This window comes from Megascapheus bottae, chromosome 4, assembly GCF_031878675.1.
Source record: "Megascapheus bottae isolate mThoBot1 chromosome 4, mThoBot2.hap1, whole genome shotgun sequence".
Lineage (NCBI taxonomy): Eukaryota > Metazoa > Chordata > Mammalia > Rodentia > Geomyidae > Megascapheus > Megascapheus bottae.
In genome coordinates this window covers 60,793,102-60,818,191 of record NC_143512.1, presented here as the reverse complement: position 1 = coordinate 60,818,191, position 25,090 = coordinate 60,793,102, and the positions used below count along the sequence as shown (strand labels likewise).

Below are 25,090 nucleotides of genomic sequence, written 5' to 3'. Positions count from 1 at the left end.
TATGTGATACAACATTTAGAAATCATTAAAAATTGTTACTTTGATTTTCTTATTTAATTAACTTTTTTGCTCTCTTGGGGCTTGACACTGTCCTTGTTTTGCTTAAGGCTAGCATTATAGTACTGAGGCTCAGCTCCACTTCCAGCTTTTTGATGATTAATAGAAGATAAGAGTCTCATAAACTTTCCTGACCAGGCTGGCTTTGAACCTCAGATCTCAGCCTCCTAAATAACTAGACTTAGAGGCATAAGCCACCCGCGCCCGACTTAATAAACATTCGCAAATAATTTTACGTTTACAGGGAAACATGAATGAAAGAACAGAACTCCCCTCATTTTCTCTGTGATCAGCATCTTACGTTTTTGTAACTAATTTCTTATAGACTCATTGGGCAGACTCACTGACACAGTAACAAACATATATATATATATTTATATTAGTGTTCAGTTTTTATCCTGTACATTTTATAGGTTATAATGTGTTTCTACTATTATAGAAACTGATTCACAGTTTCACTGCCCTAAAAAATAATCCTTTCATCCCCCTGAATCCCTGAAAATCACTGATCTTTTCATTTAAGTCTACATTTTTTTTATTTTTGCAGATATTATATAGCTGAAACCATAAAATATGTAACCTTTTCAGATTGTCTCCTTTCACTTAGCAGCATGCATTTAAGGTTCCTCAACGTATATGTATAATTTAATAATCAAATTATTTTTATTACAAGTACCACAATTTATTCATATGTTCGAAGGTACCTTGATTTCATCCTATTAAGAACAAAGCTCCTATAAATAGCTACTTTTTTGTGGAGACATAACTTTCTACTCATTTGAGTAAGTGCTGCAGTTGTTGGATCACCTGGTATGAGAGCTAAAAATGGTTTAAAGAAAATGGTTAGCACAGAGAACTAATTACTACAGAAAATCCTTTATTTCCTTGTGTTAGTCAGCTTATGTTACTATAAAGAATATATAAAATAAGTCAACTTAAAAAGAAGAGAAATTCTGGGCATTAGTGTCTCACACATATAATCCTAGTTACACAGAAGGCTAAGATCTTAGTTCAAAGTCAGGCTAGCCAGGAAAGTCTTTGAGAATCTTATTTGGAATTACTCACCAAAAGCTGGAAGTGGCTCTGTGGTTCAGGTGGTAGATGCTGACCTTAAATAAGAAAGGTGAGGGACAGCCCTGAGTGAGAGCCCCAGTACTGGTACACAAAAAAGAAGAGGAAGAAGAGAAAAAGAAGTTGGAGGAGGAGGAAGACCTCCAGCAGCTACTACTGTTCTTGGCTTAAAATTTTGCAGTTTTCAAGCTGAGACCAGTGCTTCCATTGCTTTAAGTCTGTAGTGTCATGGGTAGAGAAGGCCTATGTGCATTATAGGTGTGATAGATGGGAAGAAAGAGAGCATAGTCCACAATTCCCTTTGAAGGTATGCCCACAATGACCTAATTTCCTTTTACTATGCTATACTTTTACCATCATCCTATGGGTGAAGATCCAAACCTTCAATACATGGGCATTTGGGAAATATTTCAAGTCTATAGTCATGTTTTAATTGCGCTTAGTATTTCCACCTACTTGACAAAATACATATTAAGAACCAAATCTGCCAGGCAAGATGGCTCACGCCTATAATCCTAGCTACTCAGGAGGCTGAGATCTGAAGATCACAGTTCAAAGCCAGCCCAGACACTGAAGTCCCTGAGACTTATCTCCAGTAAACTACTAGAGAATAGGAAGTGGCCTTGTGGCTCAAGGGGTAGGGTGGTAGCCTTGAGCTGAAGAGCTCAGGGACAGCGTCCAGGCCTAGAGTTTAAGCCCCACAACTGACAAAAAAAAAAAAAAGAACCAAATCTCTAAAGTTACAGTCTGAATTGAGTTCAAAATAATCATTGATTTACTAAGTTATATGGCTACATATTCTATTCTGACTTTTAGGAAGAATATAATGATAGTATTCTTCATCTGTATAGTAAAGTCCAAAAAAAAATATGTGTTAAGATTTGCAAAGAGAATTAAAAGCTATATTCTAAATTGTTGAATGCAATCTCTTATGAAGAATTAATTATGGATAGTTTTTTTATAGAAAAATGTGATGAGAGAGCCACCTTGTGTTCAAACATTTCAAATGCATGTTAAAAATTGTATTTAACCCCAAACCCAACAATCCATTCACTAAATGGGCAAGGGAACTAAAGAGAGACTTATCAAAAGAAGAGGTTAAAATGGCAGACAAGCATATGAGAAAATGCTCATCATCCATGGTCATAAAGGAAATGCAAATAAAAACAACCCTAGGATACCACCTTACCCCAACAAGGATGGCCAAGATTTTGAACTCAGACAATGACAGATGCCGCGGGATTGTGGAGAAAAAGGAACCCTACTGCACTGCTGGTGGGATTGTAAGCAAGTTCAGCCACTCTGGAAAAACAGTGTGGAGGTTTCTTAAAGAACTGAAAATTGACTTTCCCTCGATCCCGCCATACCACTTCTGGGCATCTACTCTGAACATCATAACCCAAGATATGATAAAGACACCTGCTCAGCTATGTTTATCTCTGCACTATTCACAATAGCTAGGCAATGAAAACAATTCAGATGCCCTACTGCAGATGAATGGATACAGAAAATGTGATATATACACACACACACAATGGAATTCTACATAGCCAACAGACAAGATAAAATAATGGCATTCACAGGGAAGTGGATGAATCTAGAGCAAATCATGTTGAGTGAGACTAGTCAAGACCAAAGGAACAAAAGGCGCATGGTATCCTTAATATGTGGCTATTAGATCTAAACAGTACAAGAGTAAGGACTCAAAAGTTGCATACCCAATGCTATGGACATGGTATTGGAAAAATAAACACAACTATATAGACAAAAATGTATGACTATAGACATAATGTTTTATTAGGTAGATTATTATGTATCTATAACATACAAACCCTCAGCCTAATTTTAATTATGTTCTAAAATCTAAGTGCCAGTGATTGTATATAGAGATTCCCTTCTTGAATACCTGTTTTTAAACATGTCATTTGAAATATGATGTGAAAATTGATTAATAAATTCTGAAATTTAAAAAATTGTATTGAATATAGTTTCTGCTGCAGAACTATTTTCAGTTTGCTGATCACTAAGGTAATGTTAGTATCATACTTCATTATCTGCTGAAATCATTATAGTTGAAAGACAAAGACAAATAAGAACAAGGACTATTACACCACTTGACTACTCAATTGTAGTAACTGAGTAATATACATAAGAGCGGTTCTCAGCTAATGTCAATCAAATGAACTTACCCATCATTCTCATCATTGGAAATAGGAAAATAGAGGAAAGGGAGATGGTAAGAACTTTGTGTAAGTCAATGGTACATAGAAGGAAAACAGAAAAGAGAAAAAGGCCATGAAGGTAGAACCTCCTGTCTGAACAAAGTTTTCAACTTTTGCAAATGCTTCAGTTCCTATCAGCTTACTTGAAAATAGATAGAGGCTGAATCAAACCAGAAGATTTTGCATTCTCCAATCACATTATTCCTTCTTTTTCATTCAGTTGTTTCTGCCATAGTGCTTTACATAAGCACTGCCTTTTTTTTAATTATAAAGGTAATGTACATAGGGGTTACAGCTATGTAAGTATGGCAGTGAATACATTTACTTTTTAAATGCTACCCCCTCCCTCATTTTCTCCCAATTTCCCCCTCCCCATCCTCCATAAGTTGTAAGTTTATTTCCAACATAGTGTCTAATATCATTGTTGAACTGGGTCACCCTTTGCCCCATTGTTTCTGTGATTCCCCTTCCCATTCCCCAAATAAATCTATGTACAAGACAAAGGGTACAGAAATCAAAAACAGTGACAACAGAAGTTAAACCAAGGAAAAACAAAAATAACTGTTAAAACATTACAAACGAGATGATGGGGAGGGGTTGTGGGAAGGAAGGGGGCAAAAACATGAGAAGGGGTATCAAATTTTGAGAAGTAATATACCTGTTACCTGACAAATGTGACTGTAACCTGTCGGTATTATCCAAACAATAAAATAGTTTTTAAAAAATTACACACACACACACCTCTTGTTCCCATATCTTGGAGTTCATTTCAGTTAGCATCATTTTATAAGGTCATATGAAGCTATTGAGCTATTATGATCCCCTGCTAGGACTCTCCCAGACATTTCCTAATTATAAATGAGGAAAACCATGTATCCCGTGTTTCCGTGGATCTGGCTTACTTCACTTAATACAATTTTTTCTAAGTCTTTCCATTTCCTAACAAATGGGGCAATGTCATTCTTTCTGATGGAAGAATAGAATTTCATTGTATATATATATACCACATTTTCTTGATCCATCCATCTACTGAGAGGTATCTGGGTTGATTCCATATCATAGCTATGATAAATAATGCTGCAGTGAGCATTGATTCTTTTTCCGTTCTTTCTTTTTTTTCTGATTCTGGGGCTTGAACTCAGGGCCTTGGCACCGTCCTTGGGATTTCTCAAGGATAGCGCTCTACCATTTGAACCACAGCACTACTTCTGGCTTTTTTTTCTGTGTACGTGGTATCAAGGAATCGAACCCAGACTTTCATGCATGTTAAGCAAGCATTCTACCACAGGGCCACTCTCCCACCCCCCAAGTATTGATTCTTTCAATCAATAAAGTACATATTATTTTTCATACCAGAGCTTCCTGACTTATCCTTTTCCTACTTTACCTGCTGATCTGTCAGCTGACCAGCAAATATTTGTAGACTGCTACTGTAGCTCTTTTAGTAATGGAAGAAATGATAAACAAAACACAGATAGGCCCTGCTATTATAGATCTTATAACTGAGTGCACTGTTAAGTCACAGAAATTTTTACTACTGTTATGCCACATCAAATATGTGGATACTGCTGATGGTAATCAAGACTGTAGTAAAGGCTTGAATGTACATTTGTCACTTTTAGAATGAAATTTCTATCTCCCTTTATTTCAGAAGCCACTGGTACCAAAGCTGCTGATGTCATACAGTACTAGCACTGGGTTCTTTATTTTTTATTGTCCACTTGCTAGCATGAATGCTAATATGTTGGCTGATGATGGTTATGAGAGGTACCATGTTAGATCTACTATCCTTGAATGTTTTTTTGTGGATGATTTGTGTAGAATCAGTCCTCATAATCCCAAGGCATGTCAGGTGTGCTTTCAGGGATGATCCCTGATATACTATGCCTTTAAAAATTTATTACTAAATCTTGGAATTTAAAATGTGATTTTAAAACATTTATATAATTTACATTGAGATACTTGTTTATTAAGATCTCATAATTTTCATTTAAGTGTTGTTAAATTATTTCATTTAAGAAAATTAATTTAAAAATTAAAAGATAGGATTTTCATACAAATTCTCTTTATGTTTTAGAATGTACTACTCTTCATAATATGATAAAAGGGCTACAACAGACCATTGAATATCAACACAATTTGAAAGGTGAGCAAAAATATATAACAAAAGTTAGTTTTTTGAACACCTTTAAAATAGAATTAACATTGTTGACTATAAGTTCCTTTTTGGGGGGGTAGGGGGCCATGAGGCTTGAACTTTGGCCTGGGCGCTGTCCCTGAGCTCTTTAGCTCAAGGCTACAGCCCTACCCTTGAGCCACAGTGCCACTTCCCATTTTCTAGAGATTAACTGAAGACAAGAGTCTCACAGCTTTGTATTACCCAGGCTGACTTTGAACCTCGATTCTCAGATCTCATCCTCCTAAGTAGCTAGGATTAGTCATGAGCCACAGTGCCTGCCTACAAGTTCCTTTTAATTTGAATCTGTTTGTACTTGCCAAAATGATTATGTAATGATAAATGTGGTGATGAAGAGAACAATTTCGTCATAATCTGTCATGGACATCAGGAGATGTTTTGTATGTCATGATAGTTCTTTAAATTGTCTCAAAAACATTTGAGACGTTTTCCAATGAGGAATGGTTCTAGCATCTCTGCATATAACAGGTTTATGGATACTCAAGTTTCTTACATAAAATGGTGTAGTATTTGCATATAACCTATTTACATCATCCACTCTACTTTAGCAGAGGACTACTTATAATACCCACATAAAAATATACATTTTAGTATAGTCTATACTATGTATATATTTTGTTTGTTTGTTTTTTGTCGGCTATGGGGTTTGAACTCACATCCTTGGTGCTGTCTCTGAGCTTTTTCCTCTCAAGACTGGTGCTCTACCACTTTGAGCCTCCAGTTTTCTGATAGTTAATTTGAGATAAGAGTCTCCAATTTTGGACTGGGAGTTTGGCCTAGTGGTAGTGCTTGCCTAGCATGTGTGAAGACCCAGGTTCAATTCCTCGGTACTACATACAAAGAAAAAAGCCGGAAGTAGTGCTGAGGCTCAAGTGGTAGAGCTCTAGCCTTGAGAAAGTCCAAGGACAGTTCTCAGGCCTGAGCTCAAGCTCAGGACTGGCAAACAAAGGAGTCTCCAATTTTCTGTCTAAGACTTTTCTGCCTAAGCTGGCTTGAACTTTTATTCTCAGGTCTCAGCCTCCTCAGTAGCTGGATTACAGGTGTGAGCCACCAGCACCTGGCTTATATATTTGGTCTACAAATGCAGTGGACCAACTGTATTTAATAATATAGCACGGTACTGAATGCATGTTTATTGAATACATGCATGACTAGGGAATATTACATGTATACCCTTTTATTTTGGTTTTTTACACAGGTGAAAATGAAGAACTAAAAAAAAATGCTGATCTTATGAAAGAAAAGATAAAATCCCTTGAACAGGTAAGCTTATGCAGCATTTTCTGCATTTAAATGAATATATATGTATTAATTCAAGTCCTTTATTCTAATTAGGAAAGAAAAGGTTATCTTTATTAATAAGTGCAGCCAAGGTTTATATATATATGTGGATACATGTTTTTGTACCTCTATTCAAAAATCTTTTAAATGTGAACATTTGTTTTACTAAGTGAGATCTTAGTCTTTTTACAAAACAGAATGTATTGATGTATCACTTGCATTACTGTGTCTACCAAGAAGAGATACAGTCTTTTACTGTATATTTTCAAATAGCATTAATGCCATCTTTGGATACTCTATTGAGCAACGCTTATTTTTTACAGTCCTGGAGCTTTGAACTTGGGGCCTGAGCACTGTCCTTGGGCTTTCATCAAGGCTAGTGCTCTACCACTTGAGCCACAGCATGTGGTACCAAGGAATCCAACCCCAGTCTTTGTGCGTGTTAGGCAAGCACTCTACCACTAGGCCAAACTCCCAGCCCATGAGCAACACTTTTTTTAACTTTTAGTTATGAAACAAGTTCATCCTATATGTTTTGCGATTAGGTTAATCATTTCCCCAACAGAAAGAGAATATCTTATGTGGATCCCAAATTAACTGTTGCCAAGGGCCATGACAATCTCTGTCTTATCTCCTTTAGGAACAGTATAGTAAGAGTAGTTACAGAATATATAACACACTACCTAAAACAATAATAGTGGCTAACAGAGACTATAGATGTGACTGGCAAGATACTGAACAAACAATACAAAATTTCAGTTAGGAATAAATTTGGCCTGTACAGTGCTATGATCATAGTTAACAAAAATATATCATATACTCAGAAACTGCTAAGTGATCTTACCACAGAAGGTATGTGAAATAATCTGTATATTAATTTGTTTTATCATTCCATCATGGATAAATACATTAAAACAAGTTGTATATTGTAGATAAAGGTATTTTTTCTCAATTAAAATTAGTCAGGTGTTCATTACTGGCTTATGCCTGTTATCCTAGCTACTCAGGAGACTGAAATCTGAGAATCACAGTTTGAAGTCAGCCTGGGCAGGAAAGTTCATGAGACATTTATCTCCATTAAAACTACCAAAAAAGGCTGGGCACTGGTGGCTCATTCCTGTAATCCTAGCTACTCCGAGGCTGAGTTCTGAAGATCGCAGTTCAAAGCTAGCTGGGGCAAGAAAATCCTGTGAGACACTTATCTCCAATAAACAACTTGGAAAAATCCAGTAGAGTTGCAGTGGTCTGGTGCTTGCCTTGAACAAAACAAGCTCAGGAGGGTCTGGAGTTTGGCCTAATGGTAGAGTGCTTGCCTAGCATGCACGACGACCTGGGTTCTACTCCTCAGTACCACATACATAGAAAAGCGGAAAGTGGTGCTGTGGCTCAAGTGGCAAAGTGCAAGCCTTGAGGAAAGCCTAAGGACAATGCTCAGGCCCTGAGGTCAAGCTCCAGGACTGGCAAAAAAAAAAAAAAAAAAAACCTCAGGAATAGTACTCAGGCTCTGAGTTCAAGCCCCAGGATTGTAAGAAAAGAAAGAAAAAAAAAGAGAATAAACATTTTATACATAAAAAAAAGCAATTGTACTTTCTCAGAGCTGATTATTCAAGCAATGAGCAATGGTCAGTATTGTTCTCTCTCAATGTTGTTACAAGTTCTGGGGATATAGGTCTGAGGAGCACATGCCCCCCATTTTTGATATCTTGGATTTGATCTCTGACACAACACACTGAATATTTTATCCTTCTAGTTAACAAAATATTGTGTATTCATGCTTAGATTTAAATGAATATATATATATGTATTAATCTGTAGGAAAATAAGAACAATATTGCCAAACTTCTAAGTGAAATGAAAACCAAAGAAGAAGTACATAAGATAGAAATAAGCAAGCTTTATCAGGATTTACAAAAAAAGGGTGAGTTTTTTTTTAACTTACTGAATTCTAAGACATCAAAAACAATTTAAAGATGCAGATATTTTCAGTAATAACCAATATTCTGTTTAATACTATTTAATTTTTGGCATTTATTAACAAGCATGAGTTGAATGAAGGAGTTTCATTGTGATGTTTCTGTATATGCATATAATATGCCTGGATGTCAGATTTACCCTCTGAGCCAATCAGTGGTTCACACCTATAATCCTACCTACTTGGAATGCTGACATCAAAAGAATCATGGTTCAAGCATAGCCGATGCAAAAATTTTATGAGACTCCTTCTCAACCAATAGGTACATGCACACTCCTGACACTCTAGTTCAGGCTCAGATCAGAAAGTTCAGAGTTCTAAGCCAGCCTAGGAAGAAAGTCTACAATATTCCATCTCAGTGGAAGAATCTTAGCATAGTGGTTTTCTCCTAAAATAGGCAAATTGAAGTCCTGGCATGCACTTGGGGAAAATAAGTTTACCCCTTCTTATCATATTTCCATATCGTCCTCTCATTATTCCTGAAATAATTTCATAGTTTTATTTTTCTGTTTTCACGTATGTGCATAGAGTGTACTTCATCTTCAACCCCTATACCCTTTTCTTTCACCTTCCCACTGGTACATCCATCTTCAAGCAGAACATGTTTTACATTCTCATCATTCTGCTTTTTGTGTGTTTTGGTACTAGGGCTCACATCTGGGGCTTTACCACTTGAGGCCTCTGGTTCTTGCTTTTTATTAGTTAATTGTGGGGGGAGGGTGGAGTCTGTTAGATTTATCTACCAGGCTGCCTCTGAGTCCCACTCCTCAGATTTCAGCCTTTTGAGTAGCAAGGACCACAGGTCTATCAATGCCCAGAGCTGTCCTTCATTTTATTTTTCTGTTCTTTCTTTTTTCCAGTCATGGGGTTTGAACTCAGGGCCTGAGCACTGTCCTTAGTCTTTTCTCAAGGCTAGAGCTCTACCACTTGAGCCACAGCACCACTTCCAGCTTTCTTCTATGTATATGGTACCAAGGACTCAAACTCAGGCCTTTGTGCATGCTAGGCAAGCACTCTACCAGTAGGCCAAACTCCCAGCTCCGGTCCTTCATTTTTAAGGACTAGATTCTGCATATGAGAGAAAATGTATACCTTTTTTTAAGACAATTGTCTTGATGATTTTAATTTAGTATGTTTCATCTTCTCCACATGGGCTCAGATGACAGCTCTTCCATGATTTATTTGGGCCTAATTTTCCTGACTTGGAAGAGTTACCTAGTTCTGTCTCCCAAGAATCTTGGTATATCTTCAATGGATTCTAGATCCAAAAATTTTTTAAAGTCTAGGAACTACACAAAGCAGGAGCTCTTACTTAGGTCTACTGTGGCACTGCTGTGAGGTAGTGAAAGCTTTGGGAATCAAGTAAGAAGGCCTTAGGTCATTGAATATTTGCGTATAACTGCTTACTATAAGAGAATCTTTTTTCTTTTTTTTTTTTTTTTGCCAGTCCTGGGTTTGGGCTCAGGGCCTGAGCACTGTCCCTGGATTTTCTCAAGGCTAGGGCTCTACCACTTGAGCCACGGCACCACTTCTGGCTTTTTGCTATGTATGTGGTACCAAAGAATCGAACCCGGGTCTTTGTGCATGCTAGGCAAGCACTCTACCACTAGGCCAAACTCCCGGCCCTCTTTTTTCTTTTTTTAAGAAGCAAACTTCTGGACCATGTCGTGAAAAAGGGTATCAAGGTTTGTGAAATTATGCACCTTCTGTCTGGTGAATATAATGTAACCCTTCTATTAATCACAATAAAAAATTATTAAAAAAAAAAGAAGCAAACTTCTTTCATTCAGCACCCTGGTCTCTGCTTCAGCTAAATATGTGATCAAGCGTGGGCATGGTAGTACATACACATAATGCATACCTGAATCCTCAGGTGCTCTGTAAGAAGAGACCAGATTATAGTTCAAGGCCAACCTAGACAAAAGTTAGTGAGGTACAATCTCAAAAACTATCTAGTCATGGTGGTATACCCTCTGTAGTCAGTGCTACTTGACAGATAAAGGTAGGAAGACTGCAGTCTGTTGCTAGTTCAAGCAAAGTTAGCATAAGACTTTGTCTAAAAAATGAACTTAAAACAAAAAGACCAGTGGCATGGCTCAATTGATAGGGCTCTTGCCTAGCAAGCATGAAGCTCGGCCCTCAACTCCCAGAACCACAAAAATGTTACCATGTGTTCCTACACAGGCTCCCACCATCTGCCACCACTGCCCTCAGAAGAGGCCAAAGCTATGGGTCCAACCTGATCTTGCATTTTAAATCTCTGAAATTGTGATGTACATAGATCTTTTAGTTACCTAGCTGCCCTAATATTTCATTATATTAACTTAAAGCAGATGGATAAGACACAAACTCAAAGCCTCCTGTTCCTCCCCCTTTTTTTCTTCTTTTGTAGCAGATGTTAAGCATCCATCTCTGCAACTCTCAAAAGATCCAGTCCCTTTGGTTTCTCTCTGATGTTACTACTTATGATCTTGGTAAATGTGGTTTCCTATCATTTGCTGATGTGTACCATAATCTTCCTTCTATTGCTTTGTAGTAGAAATAGTATCATCCCACAGATACCAATGAGTTTAACTTTTGACTACTTTCATCGTCCCCCCTGAGCATTTTGGTGGTATCACTGTGTCTCATAGACACATTTCTGGTGGCCTTGGTTAACAGTTACTGTCCTGGTCTTCCTGGAGAACGTTGTCTCTGATAGGGTTTTCTTTTTCACATAATAGATCCATGCAAGCTTTCTATAATCTCTGAATTCTCATCTGTACTCCCTTGCCAGAGCTATTTGGGCATTTCCATTTCTCCTAGCCTTGGCCATTGCTTTCTCTAGAGCCTTCAAGCCATCCAAACAGTTTACTTCATTTTCTGGGAGTTTTGTTAACATATTCTCTACCCCTGAAGAGCATTAGCTGGCATTAAAGGCATGAAACACCAATGCCCAGCTACCATGTGAAGAAGCAATTTTCAAAATACATTTTATGAATGAAATTGACTTTATGAACTCTTATATAAGAAAATCGTGGTTTTGAATTTTTCAGTCAATGAATTTTTGCTTTATTCAGCTGACTTAAATGAAGAAAAACACAAAGAACTAATGGAGAAAAAGGAAATGGAGGTTTTAGAGTTAAATACCAAATTAAGAGCTCAAGAAAATGAAAAACAAAATGAAATAATGAAACTACATGTAGAGGTAGGTTTTTTAAGACTGTGCCAAACTTGAGGGGATTTCCTCTAGTCGAAATTATGCTTTGATAAATTTTAATCACAGTGAGATAAATTTCAGGACTAGAGATGATTCTGTGAGAGAACTGCATAGGGGCCCAGGCTTCAGCCAAGGCTGAAATTTTTCCACAAAGGCTCACTCACCATGCAGCTGTTGACTCACTGCTTTGAGTGGTAACACCGCACTTGACATGTATGTAGAACCCTATGGAAGATCATGGTTTCCAGTGTTGTTTTCCCCAACAACTCAGAAATTTCCTGTATTTTATTATCCAGTGTATTTAGATTTCATCAAACCACCTTCAGATCTTTAGTATTGTTCTTCCTCTAACAGAAATTGTGGAAATTTTAGTAAACCAACTACTTGGGATTAAAAATGACAAATATCTAATTTTCTGTGAAACTATATCTTATAAGTGCAAATGAACCAAATTTCTTGAGAAAACTACTGAAGGGCTTACAATAAAGCATCTTCTGAGCAGAGGATCCAGCACTTTGTTCTAAACCCTTGTCAGTGACTATTATCACCCTAACAGAATCTCAGCAGTGCTAACATTTTGACAAAAGATTTTCCCTTTAATATTTTGCTCAAATTCTACCAATCTCTTCCTCAATTATTCCATGGCTTCTTCCTCATCCAATTCCCACTTTACATTGTATTGTGAGAATACACTGGTCTTAGTTATGGCAATTTACTATTTCTTTTCTGGAACCTTGCTAAAAGTACTGAGCTTTTACTGTGTTTGATGAGGTATTATTTGCAATCATTGGGCAGAAAAGGGACTTACATTAGAGGTCAGCTAAGCTGCTGCTTCTGCCTCTGCTACCCTCAAAGTGAACCCACAAATGAGAGAAGACTGGATGACCATCTATAACCAGCTTGTAATCTGCTGGTTGGGAACTTGCATTTTCTTTGCAAACTGAGCCTTGTTGCACGTCTAGTTCAGCTATGCTATCTGAGTGGTACCCAGAACTTTTGTTGTTTGTCTTCATTTTGACTACCATTTCTCTTCTTGAACACAGTCTTGTGAAGAGTTTATTCTTAGCTTTCACAGTGACTATATCAAACTAAAACTGAAAGGAAGAATTACAAGGGAATATTTTTTGAGTAGTGTTTTAAAGCTCCTCGGGTAATTTTAACATGCATCCAGATGGTTTTTCTTTCTTTTAAATTGTTTCTTAAAGGTTTTATTACCTGTTATACATAGAATGCACTTGAATTACAAAGTCTCTGTCAGAGGATGTCACTGACTATGCTTATAAGAAACAATTGGTGCTGGGCACTGGTGGCACACGTAATCCTGGCTACTCAGGAGACTGATCTGAGGATCGCATTTCAAAGTGAGGCAAGAAAATCCATTAGGCTCTTATCTCCAGTTAACTACCAGAAAACTGGAAATGGAGCTGTGGCACAAGTGCAAGAGCATTATTAGCTTTGAGCAGAAGAGCCCAGGGATAGCACCCAGGCCCTGCGTTCTAGCCCCATGACTGCCAAAGAAGAAAACAACAACAACAACAAAAAGTTTCCAGTTATTGAAGTAATAGAATATTCTCAATAACTTTCTTTTTAAATTTGGTTCAGTTTGATGCCAAACTAGCAAGAGTTCAGAACAAATCAAAATCATATGCGGATGCTACTGTTTTGCCACAGAGTATCTACAGAAGGGTATGTGTGTTTTCTCCCATGATTATTTCCTTATTGCTTCCACTAAAATTATCTGATATCTATTTAAAACATTTAATTATTTTTCTTGTATACTTACATTATTTTCCCCTTCAAATTACATAAAACTGAAGCTATAACCTTTCAAAGTTTTTTTAATGTAAGCTTAAACTAAAATTATATTTTTATTGTTTTTGTCATTCCTTATTTCTAATTTCATTATTTACAAGTTCTATTAACATTTTTTTCTGCTTCATTTAGAAACTTCAGCATCTTCAAGAAGAGAAAAATAAGGAAATTGCAATTCTTCGTAACACCATTCGAGATTTAGAGCAGCACCTTTCTGTTGGCAAAACTTTTAACTTTAAGCGTAAACGGTTTTGAGCACAGTGGTAAATTTGCCATTTAATATTTTAAGCAATTAAGCAATTCAGTTTTCTCTTAAGTATAAATACACTGCCCACATTTTTAAAAAAAAGAGAGCTTGAAGCTTTTTATTGAATTTATTTAGAGAAATCAATACTTTATACAGTTGTGTGCTACATTCTTGCTTGACAGTGTTATCCATAAAGAGTTCAAGTTTACAGAGCTTAATTTCCCTATTAAACCATCAATGACTATGGAAATACTATTAAGCCATCAGTAGACAACACAATTTTCTTTCTTGTTGCATTTCAAGACAGCATTTAAAATTCAGAAGAGTGATACAATGTTAAAGAAGACAAGATACAAAGACTTCATGAGAGTAAAATTTAAGCTAGAGTCATAGATGTAAAAAAGACAAAAGAATGTTTAAAATGTAGTAAAGTATACTTTTCCTGCAAAGTATTGATGTGTTAATTAGGTTTGGATCTTCAGGAAAATCCACTTTGTTAAAGGTTTAATGAGTTAAAAGTGTAAGATTTAAAAGATAAAGATAATATACTTTTGAAAAATAAGTATAAAGGAAAAAAATGGAGAACACGTCTTTATCGCCCTTCCTCCATTCTAATTTGCTAACTATCCAACAGAAACCCCTAGGTTATAGTTTATGTTTCTGTCCTCATTAATACAAATAGAATACTGGAAGAAGAAAAAGAAAGACATATTAACCAAAACTTGCAGTCACTTTCCAGTTGCCCCATAATAAAAATTTGGTTTGGGATAAAATTTTTATAGTATAAAATTTAGAAGCCAATCTAACAGATGTCTTCATGTTTGTCCGAATCCACTTCATAGTTTTAGTTCACTGATTGATTAGTTGCCTGGTTTAAAAAATTTGCCTAAGCTGAAATTACATCCAATTTAAAATATTTAGTTTGAGCGTCATTTTCATTTTTTTGCCATATTATTTCAGCTTCATTTGGAGCTGGCTTCTGTGGGCTGGAGCTGCTGACTTGCTTGTCAGGCAGCTGGAGGCGAGCGTCACTGACAAGATTCAATGACTTTCTCCTCAGCAAAAAGCCCCTGTCAGCTGCATAAAGAGGGAAGGTTTTCTGCGCACTGTCAGGTGACTGCAGACCCTGCTTTCTCAAATATCAGATGTCGACAATGGCAACAACAGCTACTGGGAGACAGTTCTGAATCTTTGGACAACTTACACAGTAATTGGTTTACACAACCCTTTTGGCACAGCTTTCTTTGTGCAAGTGAAAGTTTTAAACCTTCACTTCCAGGCAAATCATAGCTATCCAAGTGACCTTCCCTTCCCTTATATCGGCCCTTGTGGTGGTGGTGGTGGTGGTGGTGGAGGAGGCCTAGAGGATGGGAGGGCAGAGAAGCATCTGGTGCCCCTGGCTGCTGACTCTCTGATTGCTCACTGCCCCTAAGATTCTGATGCCCATGCTTGTGATGATGCTTATGGTGGTGCTGGCGTTCCAGAGCATGTGTTGGTGTGCCCACTGTAGCTGAAGACACATTTGTACAGAACTCTTCATCTTCAGGAGTCTGAAACAGATTTGTTCATCACTTGTTAATACCATTATAAACCTCACAATGAAAGTTATTTGTTCAGATGACATACACAGAATTCCAACTAATAAATTGTTTTCTGACACAAACTAGTTGCCCTCTGATATCTCAAAAAACAGTCAGTAAAGTATGCACAAATTTGGTAATTCCTCATACTTTAGCATATGCTAGAAAATGTTTTGAACAGAATAAGATTCTGTCAAGTAACAATGCAAATTGACCCCATTGACCATAATCTTCCATTCTACATGGTTCTTTAATTTGCTGAAAGTTGTCTTGGTTTTGTAGTACTCACAAACACAGACACTAACAACATAAAACCAAATCTTAATGTTGATTTGTAAATACAAATCCATGTGAAAATCAAAGACTCACAATATAGTGTGACAGTATTTGGAAGGCTTTGACTGGATTTTTAGCATAGAACTACTAAGGGGTTCATTTTCTGGTTATTGATGAATTGCTTCTAAATGAGAACTTCCTAGTTTATTATAAATGAATAAATGTTTAAAACAAGTATTCATTGAGCACACAAATAGCTGTAGGATTAGTTTAAGTTTACTAAATTTCACTGATACTGTAGTACATATTTTTCACATTTTATTGTTTCTAAAATTAGCGTACATCCTATTGCTGTGGTATTTCAGCATTGTGTCCTACTTTAGTTGGTAGCATTTTTTTCTTAGTATATCAAATAATGTGTCGGTAATGGCATATCAGACGTAGATAACATATTATTCTTCCTCACAGGTAGCGTGTTCTTCCTTCCAGGTAGTTTATTTTTTGGCCTATTAAGAGCATTGTTCCTACTTTTAAAAAGGTAAGTAGGTATAGTTAAAACTATTGGGCATGGGGCCGGGAGTTTGGCCTAGTGGTTAAAGTGCTTGCCTAGCATGCATGAAGACCCGGGTTCGATTCCTTGGTACCACATACATAGATAAAAAAAGCCAGAAGTGGTGCTGAGGCTCAAGTGGTAGAGCTGTAGCCTTGAGAAAGTCCAAGGACAGTGCTCAGGCCCTGAGCTCAAGCCCAGGACTGGCAAAAAAAAAAAAAAAAACTATTGGGCAGTTTTCACTCATTCGTTAAACGTCATTTGAAATATGATGTAAAAATCAATGTTAATAAATTCTTTAATAAAAAAACTATTGGGCAGTTTCACAAATGCAAATACAGAAATAATCCAATAACAAGTTAGTATAGATGGCATCTACTAAGTAATTGATATAAACATGAAGCTTGCACGTTATTTTCACTACTTATATCTGCATGTCTTAAAGGATTTTTTTAAACTGGATTATTATGAATATAAAAGGCAAAAACAATTATTTGTTTCAATGCTTATCAACTCAGTTATTTGTTAATATTTCGGGTGGCTTTCTTTGAGCTGCGAGAAAAATGTAAAAACACAGCTCATAAATTAAGTTCAGAGTTGTTCTTAAATCTAAGTTTGAATCTTTCCAGTGTGCCCTATACAGGAAACATGGTTTTGAATTATTTTGTTTTTAATGTAAAGAAAAATAAGTCTAGTTGATAGAAATTAAAATCAATTCTTTATCTTTTAAAAAATCATTTAAATACAATGCCTCTCAAATCAAGGAATATTTGCATAGTTTTTGAGAAAAATAAGGAGTAGGAAACATTCTACTTTCACATAAAAACAATAAGTTGTTGAATGAGAAGGCCTTCAGAGAAAAGCTGGTTGTCTTACATCCTTGATCAGTTAGATAGTATCGGACCTCAGTTTCCTCTCAAGTTTCACCACAAGTAAGCTTGCTATTACTGTCAAGGTCTTCAAGGTACTACAATAATAATATTTTATGTGTTGACTAAATCTTTTGAGCACTGGCACTAATACAATATTACATGTTTTCTAAAATCCTACATAAAAGCAACAATGTGGATCTTGAAAATAAGTTTTTCAATGTACTATATAACAAAAAAGTATCATTTAAAAAGACTGCTTATTTTCCATTCATCAACAAAAACATTGAGTATCTAATGGATCATATAACACTAACTTATTTACATAGCTCTTAAAAGATTTTCTCTTTCCCCCAGTAAAAATAATGCAGAAAAAATACCCGGAATGAGCAGTTTCTACATTTGTCTTCACAGTAAGCAATCTTAATGGCTTCTTCTACATATGGGAAGGTTAGGAAAGAATAAGGCAAACCAAGATGGTATACCAGATGGCCACATCTACATAAGAGAAATAAAAAGAACAGTAAAACAATGTTATTACAATATTTTCTGTTTAGTGATTCCACCCAAATCAGACTGGAATATATATCACAGGTTTATCAGTCTTAGAGCAACCATCCCTTCACATCATCAGTGTATTTCCTTGAGTAGGGTCTACAAATGAACAACTAGAGACTGTAGGCCATTTTAGGTCATAGAAAGGGGGCAATAACTAATATTTACAGTCTAGAGTGTCACAGACATGTCACTACTGTTTATGCAATGCAGTCATTGTGACAAGTCAAATACAATTTTGTAACTGACCTATATACTCTACCAAAGTCCAATTACTGACTTAGACATTGGATTCTGCAAACATACATAAGCTTTTTATAACTGCTGGGAAAGCCAGTTTCCATGGAATGAGTGATCACTGCATAACAAAATCTCCCAACCCTTGGCAAGTATTTAGTTTGTTCATTTATTATGGGATAGTAGAGATGGAACCTCTCTTCCACAGAGGTATTCCCCTCCCCAGCCCTTGATTTTTTTTTAAGATAGGATCTCAGTGTAACTCTGCCTTGAATTCAATCTGTACGCTAGGCTGACCTCAAACTTAAAATCCTGCTGCAACAGCTTCCCAAATACTGGGGTTACAAATGTATGTATAACTGATGCAAGAAAGATCTCAATGCAGCAAGAGTGCTCAAATTATGACATTTGGCATTCTCCAAAGGGGGTGAAATGTCCTCCTTTCCCACTTTTTATCCAGTATCTGTAGTTTTTATGTGAATGTCAAAGTGTTGTACTAGATGACTAAGTTAGAAGTTTAGAGGCCTTGGGCCGGGAGTTTGGCCTAGTGGTAGAGTGCTTGCCTAGCATGCATGAAGACCCGGGTTCGATTCCTTGGTACCACATACATAGAAAAAAGTGGTGCTGAGGCTCAAGTGGTAGAGCTCTAGCCTTGAGAGAGTCCAAGGACAGTGCTCAGGCCCTGAACCCAAGCCCAAGACTGGCAAAAAAAAAAAAAAAAGTTTAGAGGCCTAAAAGAATGAACTTTAATATTAAAAAGTTAAATAAGGCCAAGTAGCAATAAGGCTCAGTTCAGTCCCTGTCACTAAACTCCGAAGAACCAAAAGAAACAGCCTCCACTAAGACTGTTTTCATAGAAGGATAGTACATGCATTGAAGTTCCATTGAAATAGGAATGTCTTATTTATTCATGGAACCAAAAGAAGATTCATGCAGATCATTTTTAACATTAACACAATTTACAGTTCAGAAATGCAGCTTGTGACATTATAGAGATAATCATGCATGATCCATGAAGTATGTTATTCATCTGTACAAGTTTTAAAGTATAATTGCATGTGATATGCAAGTTGACCAGATTCCAGTTTATAGGAGGGAAAATGTACAGCCAGTTTTCTTTATTAACCAATTGGAATGGTAACACAGACAATACATGGCTTACCTTGAAGGAGTCATTTCAAAACTATAGAAATGAAGTCCTTCAACACACCTATTTAGAACAATTTTCATCCTTTATTTTTATTAAATACAAAGCAGGAAGGAAACAAGTGAGAAGATTGTAAAAATCTATAGGAGGGGCAGGGCACCGGTGGCTCACATTGTAATCCTAGCTACTCAGTAAATCTAGCTACTCAGAAGGCTGAGATCTGAGGATCTTGGTTCAAAGCCAGCCTGGCATGAAAGTCCACAAGACTCTATATCCAATTAACTACCAGGAAACCAGAAGTGGCGCTGTGGTTCAAGTGGTAGTGCAATAGCCATGAGCTGAAGAGCTCAGGGACAGCACCCAGGTCCAGAATTCAAGCCCCACAATCAAAAACAACAACAATGACAAAAATCCATAGGAGGGATGGTAGGAAAATAATTTCAGATAGTGATTATGAAGACAACATAGATACACTGAGGATTTAGAATCCATAAAATCTGGTGATGGACCCAGAATGCATAGAAGGATGAGAAGCAGAGTGCAGCAAGACTGCCATGCATCATGTTGTCTTTGATGTTCTCCAACAGTAGATGATGTGTGCCCTGTTGTGAGCTGTGTACTTCCTCTAAAGGGTTGTTTTATATAATTCACAGAACGGTTGCAATAGAAACCAGTTTTAGAATATAGGTGGTCTAGATTCAAACAACTGAATTTACTTTTAAATGCTTGTGAATACATGAAGTAGATATCCTAGTTTTTAGTTCAGTCATTGTGTTTGAGCTCTGTTGTAGTCAATGAACATATGTTGTGGTCAAAGAACAAGTAAGTTAGATATACAGAAAGTTCAGCCTAATGAAAAGTAGCCCTGAATAGTACAAGCATGTGCAGGAGAAAGAAGAGGAAGAGCAACAGAAGGAAAAATACTAGTGGAGCACAGTGTCATAGGAATCAAAAGATGAAAGTGTTTCAGAAAAAAGTGATTATTTACTTCTAATAAATGAATGAGTATATGAAATTAGAAATAAAGCATTTAACAATATAGAAGATTGCAAAGCAAAGTGAAGTAAATAGATGCAAAATAGGAATCTCTAATCTGGGGTAGAAAGACACACCTGTCATAAATGAAGAAGTCATCTTTGTCTCCATTTAAGAGAGTCCAGACATCTGGTTGGTGTTCTTCTTGTTGAAAAACAGGAATATTATCTGAAACCCTATCTTTAAGATGTTTGTATTTCAATCGAGAAGAGATTCCTTGGTGATTAACAATAGCAAAGGAAATATTAGAATATCCTTCTTTCTCAAGTTTTACTCGCAGGTCTTCTAATCTAAGAGGGGAAAAAAATACATAAAATGAATAATTTATTTGATTAGTGGTTTATTCTCTCTTCTTCTGCATCCTATTTTTTTCCTTGACACTTTAATTATTTTTCACTGGCATATTCTTTAAATTGTCAGATAGCTCTGAAGCTTTCTTTTTGAGAACTAAAAAGTCCTCAGTCAAAAGGGCCGGGAGTTTGACCTAGTGGTAGAGTGCTTGCTTAGCATGCACGAAGACCTGGGTTCAATTCCTAAGTACCACATACATAGAAATGGTGCTGTGACTCGACAGCCCTAGCCTTGAGAAAGCCCACGGACAGTGCTCAGGCCCTGAGTTCAATGCCCAGGACTGGCAAAAAAAAAAAAAAAAGTGCTCAGTCAAAACCTTATGGGTCATTCTCATGTTGTTACTGTATCTGACTTTGTTACCTGGTATATTGTATATACATTTATTTGTTTATTTGAAATATCTGGGAAAGGGAAACAAGATGATTGGGAGGGAAATGGGGACAAAAACATGAGAAGGGGTATCAATATGTGAGAAGTAATGCACCCACTACCTGACAAATGTAACTGTAACCCCTCTATATATTATCCCAACAATAAAGTTAAAAAAAAAAAACTTGTACTACTTGCTTGTGGAAACACTAGCTCACATAGTCTTTTAAGTAATCCTGTAAAGTATATATTTGTTTTATTCATTTTACAGATACCAATAGTTGTATCCAATGAACACTTGCGAATGACCCAATAAATACTTTTGTTGTGTATTTGTTAAATAACTGAAGACTTGGCATAAATAGCCTAGTGTTTATTTACTCTAGTGACACTTTTCTTTGCTTCTTATATTGAAAGAACTTCCATTTGCAGGAGTATGTTTTAGAACATTTTCATATAAGTAACACATATTTAACAGAAAGTTATAAAAGAAGAAACATGTTTAAAATCACAGGCTTGCCATGCAAGCATTTTGATGTACATCTTCCTTATCTTTTTATTTCTTTTATGCACACATGTACATTTTTTCCCAAAGGAGTAATTTAACAATTATATGATTTCCATTTGTATTTTGTGTACATCTGTGTTATTTATTTAATAACTTTAGCCCAGAGCCACAGTAAGACTCCTTACCTGGACGCCTGCAGGATGCACAGGTATCAGCTGGCTTGAAGAAGAGCAACCACGGTCACAGAACCATGGGAGTCCAGCATTGGATTTTTATCTCTTATGCTCCAGGCTGGAGGTTGCTTACAAATGGGGCTTTGCTCCTGGCTCTCTGTTCCTCCATAGGGAAGGAGACAGAGAACCAGGGCAAGCCCCAATCCTCTCCACATCGTTGGGGTTACCCTGTAAAAGAGAAAAGCCTGGAGTCTTTTCTTTTTCACAAATAGCTTGAGTCCTAATTACGAATGTATATGATCCCAGCAGGTAGATATCTACTTCCTATAAATAATACACAGTCCACAGATCCTGTCTCTAGAAACCAGTATCACTTTGTAAGGAGCTTCCTTGAACTAAAATTTTCTATAAAGAAGGAAGTATCAGCAGAGACACCAAGTATCAGTGAATCTGTCAAAATATGAATTGTCTATTGTAGCAAGCATACGATGATAATTCAGGTTCATTTTGATATCATACTGTAAGGAGAGAATTAAGACAAAATTCAGTAACTAGAAAGTATATTTTTAGTCTCTCATCTGAGACTGATCTAAAAAAATGAATAAGCAGACTGGGAAAGAGATCCAGTTTTAAAGTGCTAAGATAAATCTTAAGCACTGAAAAAAATAAAGAAAAACATGAACATTGTACAGAGGAGGGATAATGAAATGCTAGCAATAAGTTACCTACGATAAGCCCAGGATTAAAAGAAGAATAGTCAGGTGTTGGTGGCTCATACCTGTCATACAAGCTATATACTGAGGATTGTGGTTCAAAGCCGGTCCATGCAGGAAAGTATGAGACTCTTACCTCCAATTAACTACTCAGAAAAAGCCAAAAGTGGCTCTGTGGCTCAAGTGGTAGAGTGCTAGCCCTCTAAAGAAACTCACAGACAGCACCCAGTTGCTAGGTTCAAGCCCCAGGACCAAAAAAAAAGGTAGAAGAAACCTAAAATCAGATTAAGGCTCTAATGTATTAGCATATAGAGAGTTTTCCTTTTATTTAATATGTCGAAAATTAACATATCTGGGTATGGTGGTACATACCTGTAATCCCAGTACTAAGAATACTGACACAGTAGGATGATGAGTTCCAGGAAAGACAGGACAGAGCAACTACAAGGCCAACCTAACTACATAGTAAGGTACTGCATCCAAACAAACAACAAAAAAGAGCAAAACAACAAAACCTAATGAACCTGGCACTGGTGACTCATACCTGTAATATTAGCTACTCAGAAGTCTGAGATCTGAAGATCATGGTTAGCAGCCAGCTCAGCAGGAAAGTCAGAAAGAGAGTAGGAAAAGAATATAAAAGTCATCCGAAAGCTGAGCTCTGTTGGCTCACACCTGTAACACTAGCTACTCAAGAGGCTGAGATCTGAGGATCAGGTTCAAAGCCAGTTCAGGCATGAGTTAATAAGGCGCTTATCTCCAATTAAACCATCAGAAAGCTGGAAGTGATACTGTGGCTCAAGTGGTAAAGCACTAGCCTTGAGTAAAGAGCTCAGGGACAATCCCTAAACCCAGAGTTCAATCCCCATGACTGACCAAAACTAATAAAAATAATAAAGTCATCTCAGCTATTCTAATTTATCTCATCTATTGTAAATTTTAAGGACGAGACATGTTTGGACATATCCTTCAGCACATACTTTCATCGTTAATAGAATTATTCTTAAAGGTATAATTTATTCTGCCTTGATAGAACTATACAGAGATTATGTAGCATGTCAGGTATGCCTTACAATTATGTGTCCATTACCCCCCTTTCCAGACTGCCAGAGAGGTTTGGCATTGAGTCTATGACCACCTAGGCAGCCAGTAACAAGACAATGGATTCAGATTAGCCAATACATGGAACATTGGCAGCTTTTAAACAGATTGCCTTGTAATAACTATTGCCCTGTGATGGTAAAAAGAGCATCAGAATAAGGTGGGGATTTTTCCGTTGTTGTCGTCATCTTTTTTTCTGCCAATCCTGGGCTTGAGCTCAAGGCCTTAGCACCGTTGTTGGGCTTTCTCCAGGCTAGAGCTCTACTATTTGAACCCAGCACTACTTCTGGCTTTTTCTATGTATGTGGTATCGAGGAATTGAACCCACATCTTCATGCATGCTAGGCACGCATTCTATCACCAGCCCCAAGGTGGTTTTTTTCTTAATAGGATAGTTAAATTTTCCCTATTTTCTGACTAAATTCAGGTCAACTCCTGAGTCTAGTATCCACCACCCCCTCCCAAAAAAGAGAACCAGTTCAATGACTATAAAACTGTCAATACAAAGACATCAGGTCAGACACTGTCACAGAGCAGTATACATGGAGACTATTTCCTTCCTGTAGGATTCTGATGAAATGAACAAGCCATTGGCAAAGAGTAGTGAAATAAGGAAGTTATACTTTCTGGTTTTCCTGTCAGAATCAGGAAAGTTAATTTTATTTTCCTGTTATAATAGGCTATTCAATGGTGTTTGCTTGGTCATGTTTATATTATAGACTTGATTTTGATTTTAGTTACCAGCTATGTTAAAAAGTTGAGTATAAATAAAATTAGATTTACTATCAACTTATCTAATCTCATCACTTTTCAATTACAAATTCTAGATTGATTTCCAGGTCTGATGTACATTTCTTTTCAATTCCCCACTCAAAGCTAGATCTGCAACACCTCTTCCATCGCCTTCCTCTGACCCTCAGTCCAACATCTGGAAGCCTCATACTCACCTGCTCCACAAACAAGCCCAGCTCTGCATTCCCTCACACAGGACCCAACTGCAGTGTGCTTCTCATTCCCTAAAATTCCTCTGAAGAGTGACCATGTCTGCCCTGTGGATAAATCCTGCCCCCCTACCTACTTTTTATTCTAAACAACACTGCAAAATGAGTGCATTTCAGTGTAGGCTTTTTAAATTTCTAGGGCTGGTTTTTCCCGGCTCTGTCACCCTTTGCATTTCAGTGAGAAATACTTAAAATTAGGCATATTGAAGTAAGGAGGTCAGATCTGGATCTTACAATGTAATACTACTTGCATACCTCAGGACCCCCTGCAGAGTGAAGTGTTACTGACCTCCAGCTGCCTGACCACACCCAGACACTTTTCATCCTTGTTTCTTTTATTCTTTTCTCTTTCTTCTATCCATATTTTTAAAGTCTATTCTAAAAAGGAAAGACATCGGACTCAAAAATATTTATGAAACTCTAAAAGAATCAAGTATTGTTAAACAAAGTTCCTACTCACACAACCCTTTCCAAGCAAGCTGCTTCCTTTCTTTCTTTCTTCTTTCCTGGGACAGCTCTAAGGAGCCAAGCAGAGAAACTCTGATATTTATAGTCCTGTTGTTTACC

At 36.9% G+C, this 25,090-nt stretch overlaps 2 protein-coding genes across 4 annotated transcripts in view; one reads left to right on the top strand and one right to left on the bottom strand.

The window, feature by feature from the left end:
* Ccdc152 (coiled-coil domain containing 152) overlaps positions 1-14,765 on the top strand; it is a 21,851-nt gene extending 7,086 nt beyond the window's left edge. For both annotated transcript variants that reach the window (XM_090331989.1, XM_090331990.1), the window contains exons 4-9: positions 5,428-5,496; positions 6,746-6,810; positions 8,644-8,746; positions 11,860-11,987; positions 13,602-13,685; positions 13,944-14,765. In XM_090331989.1, the coding sequence (XP_090188115.1) occupies positions 5,428-5,496; positions 6,746-6,810; positions 8,644-8,746; positions 11,860-11,987; positions 13,602-13,685; positions 13,944-14,066 (572 nt within the window). In that variant the 3' untranslated portion in view covers positions 14,067-14,765. The remainder of the gene's footprint in view (positions 1-5,427; positions 5,497-6,745; positions 6,811-8,643; positions 8,747-11,859; positions 11,988-13,601; positions 13,686-13,943) is intronic.
* Positions 14,167-25,090, bottom strand: Selenop (selenoprotein P). 2 transcript variants are annotated; one of them, XM_090331987.1, is made up of 6 exons: positions 24,984-25,047; positions 24,813-24,901; positions 21,721-21,936; positions 20,385-20,597; positions 17,714-17,831; positions 14,167-15,608 (listed from the first exon to the last, which is right to left on the bottom strand). In XM_090331987.1, exons 2-6 carry the CDS (start codon positions 24,845-24,847, stop codon positions 14,976-14,978), a joined length of 1,215 nt encoding a protein of 404 aa, XP_090188113.1. In that variant the 5' UTR covers positions 24,848-24,901; positions 24,984-25,047; the 3' UTR covers positions 14,167-14,975. The 2 variants fall into 2 exon arrangements, with proteins under 2 accessions (XP_090188113.1, XP_090188114.1); XM_090331988.1 differs by lacking the exon at positions 24,813-24,901 and having other exon boundaries at positions 24,984-25,090.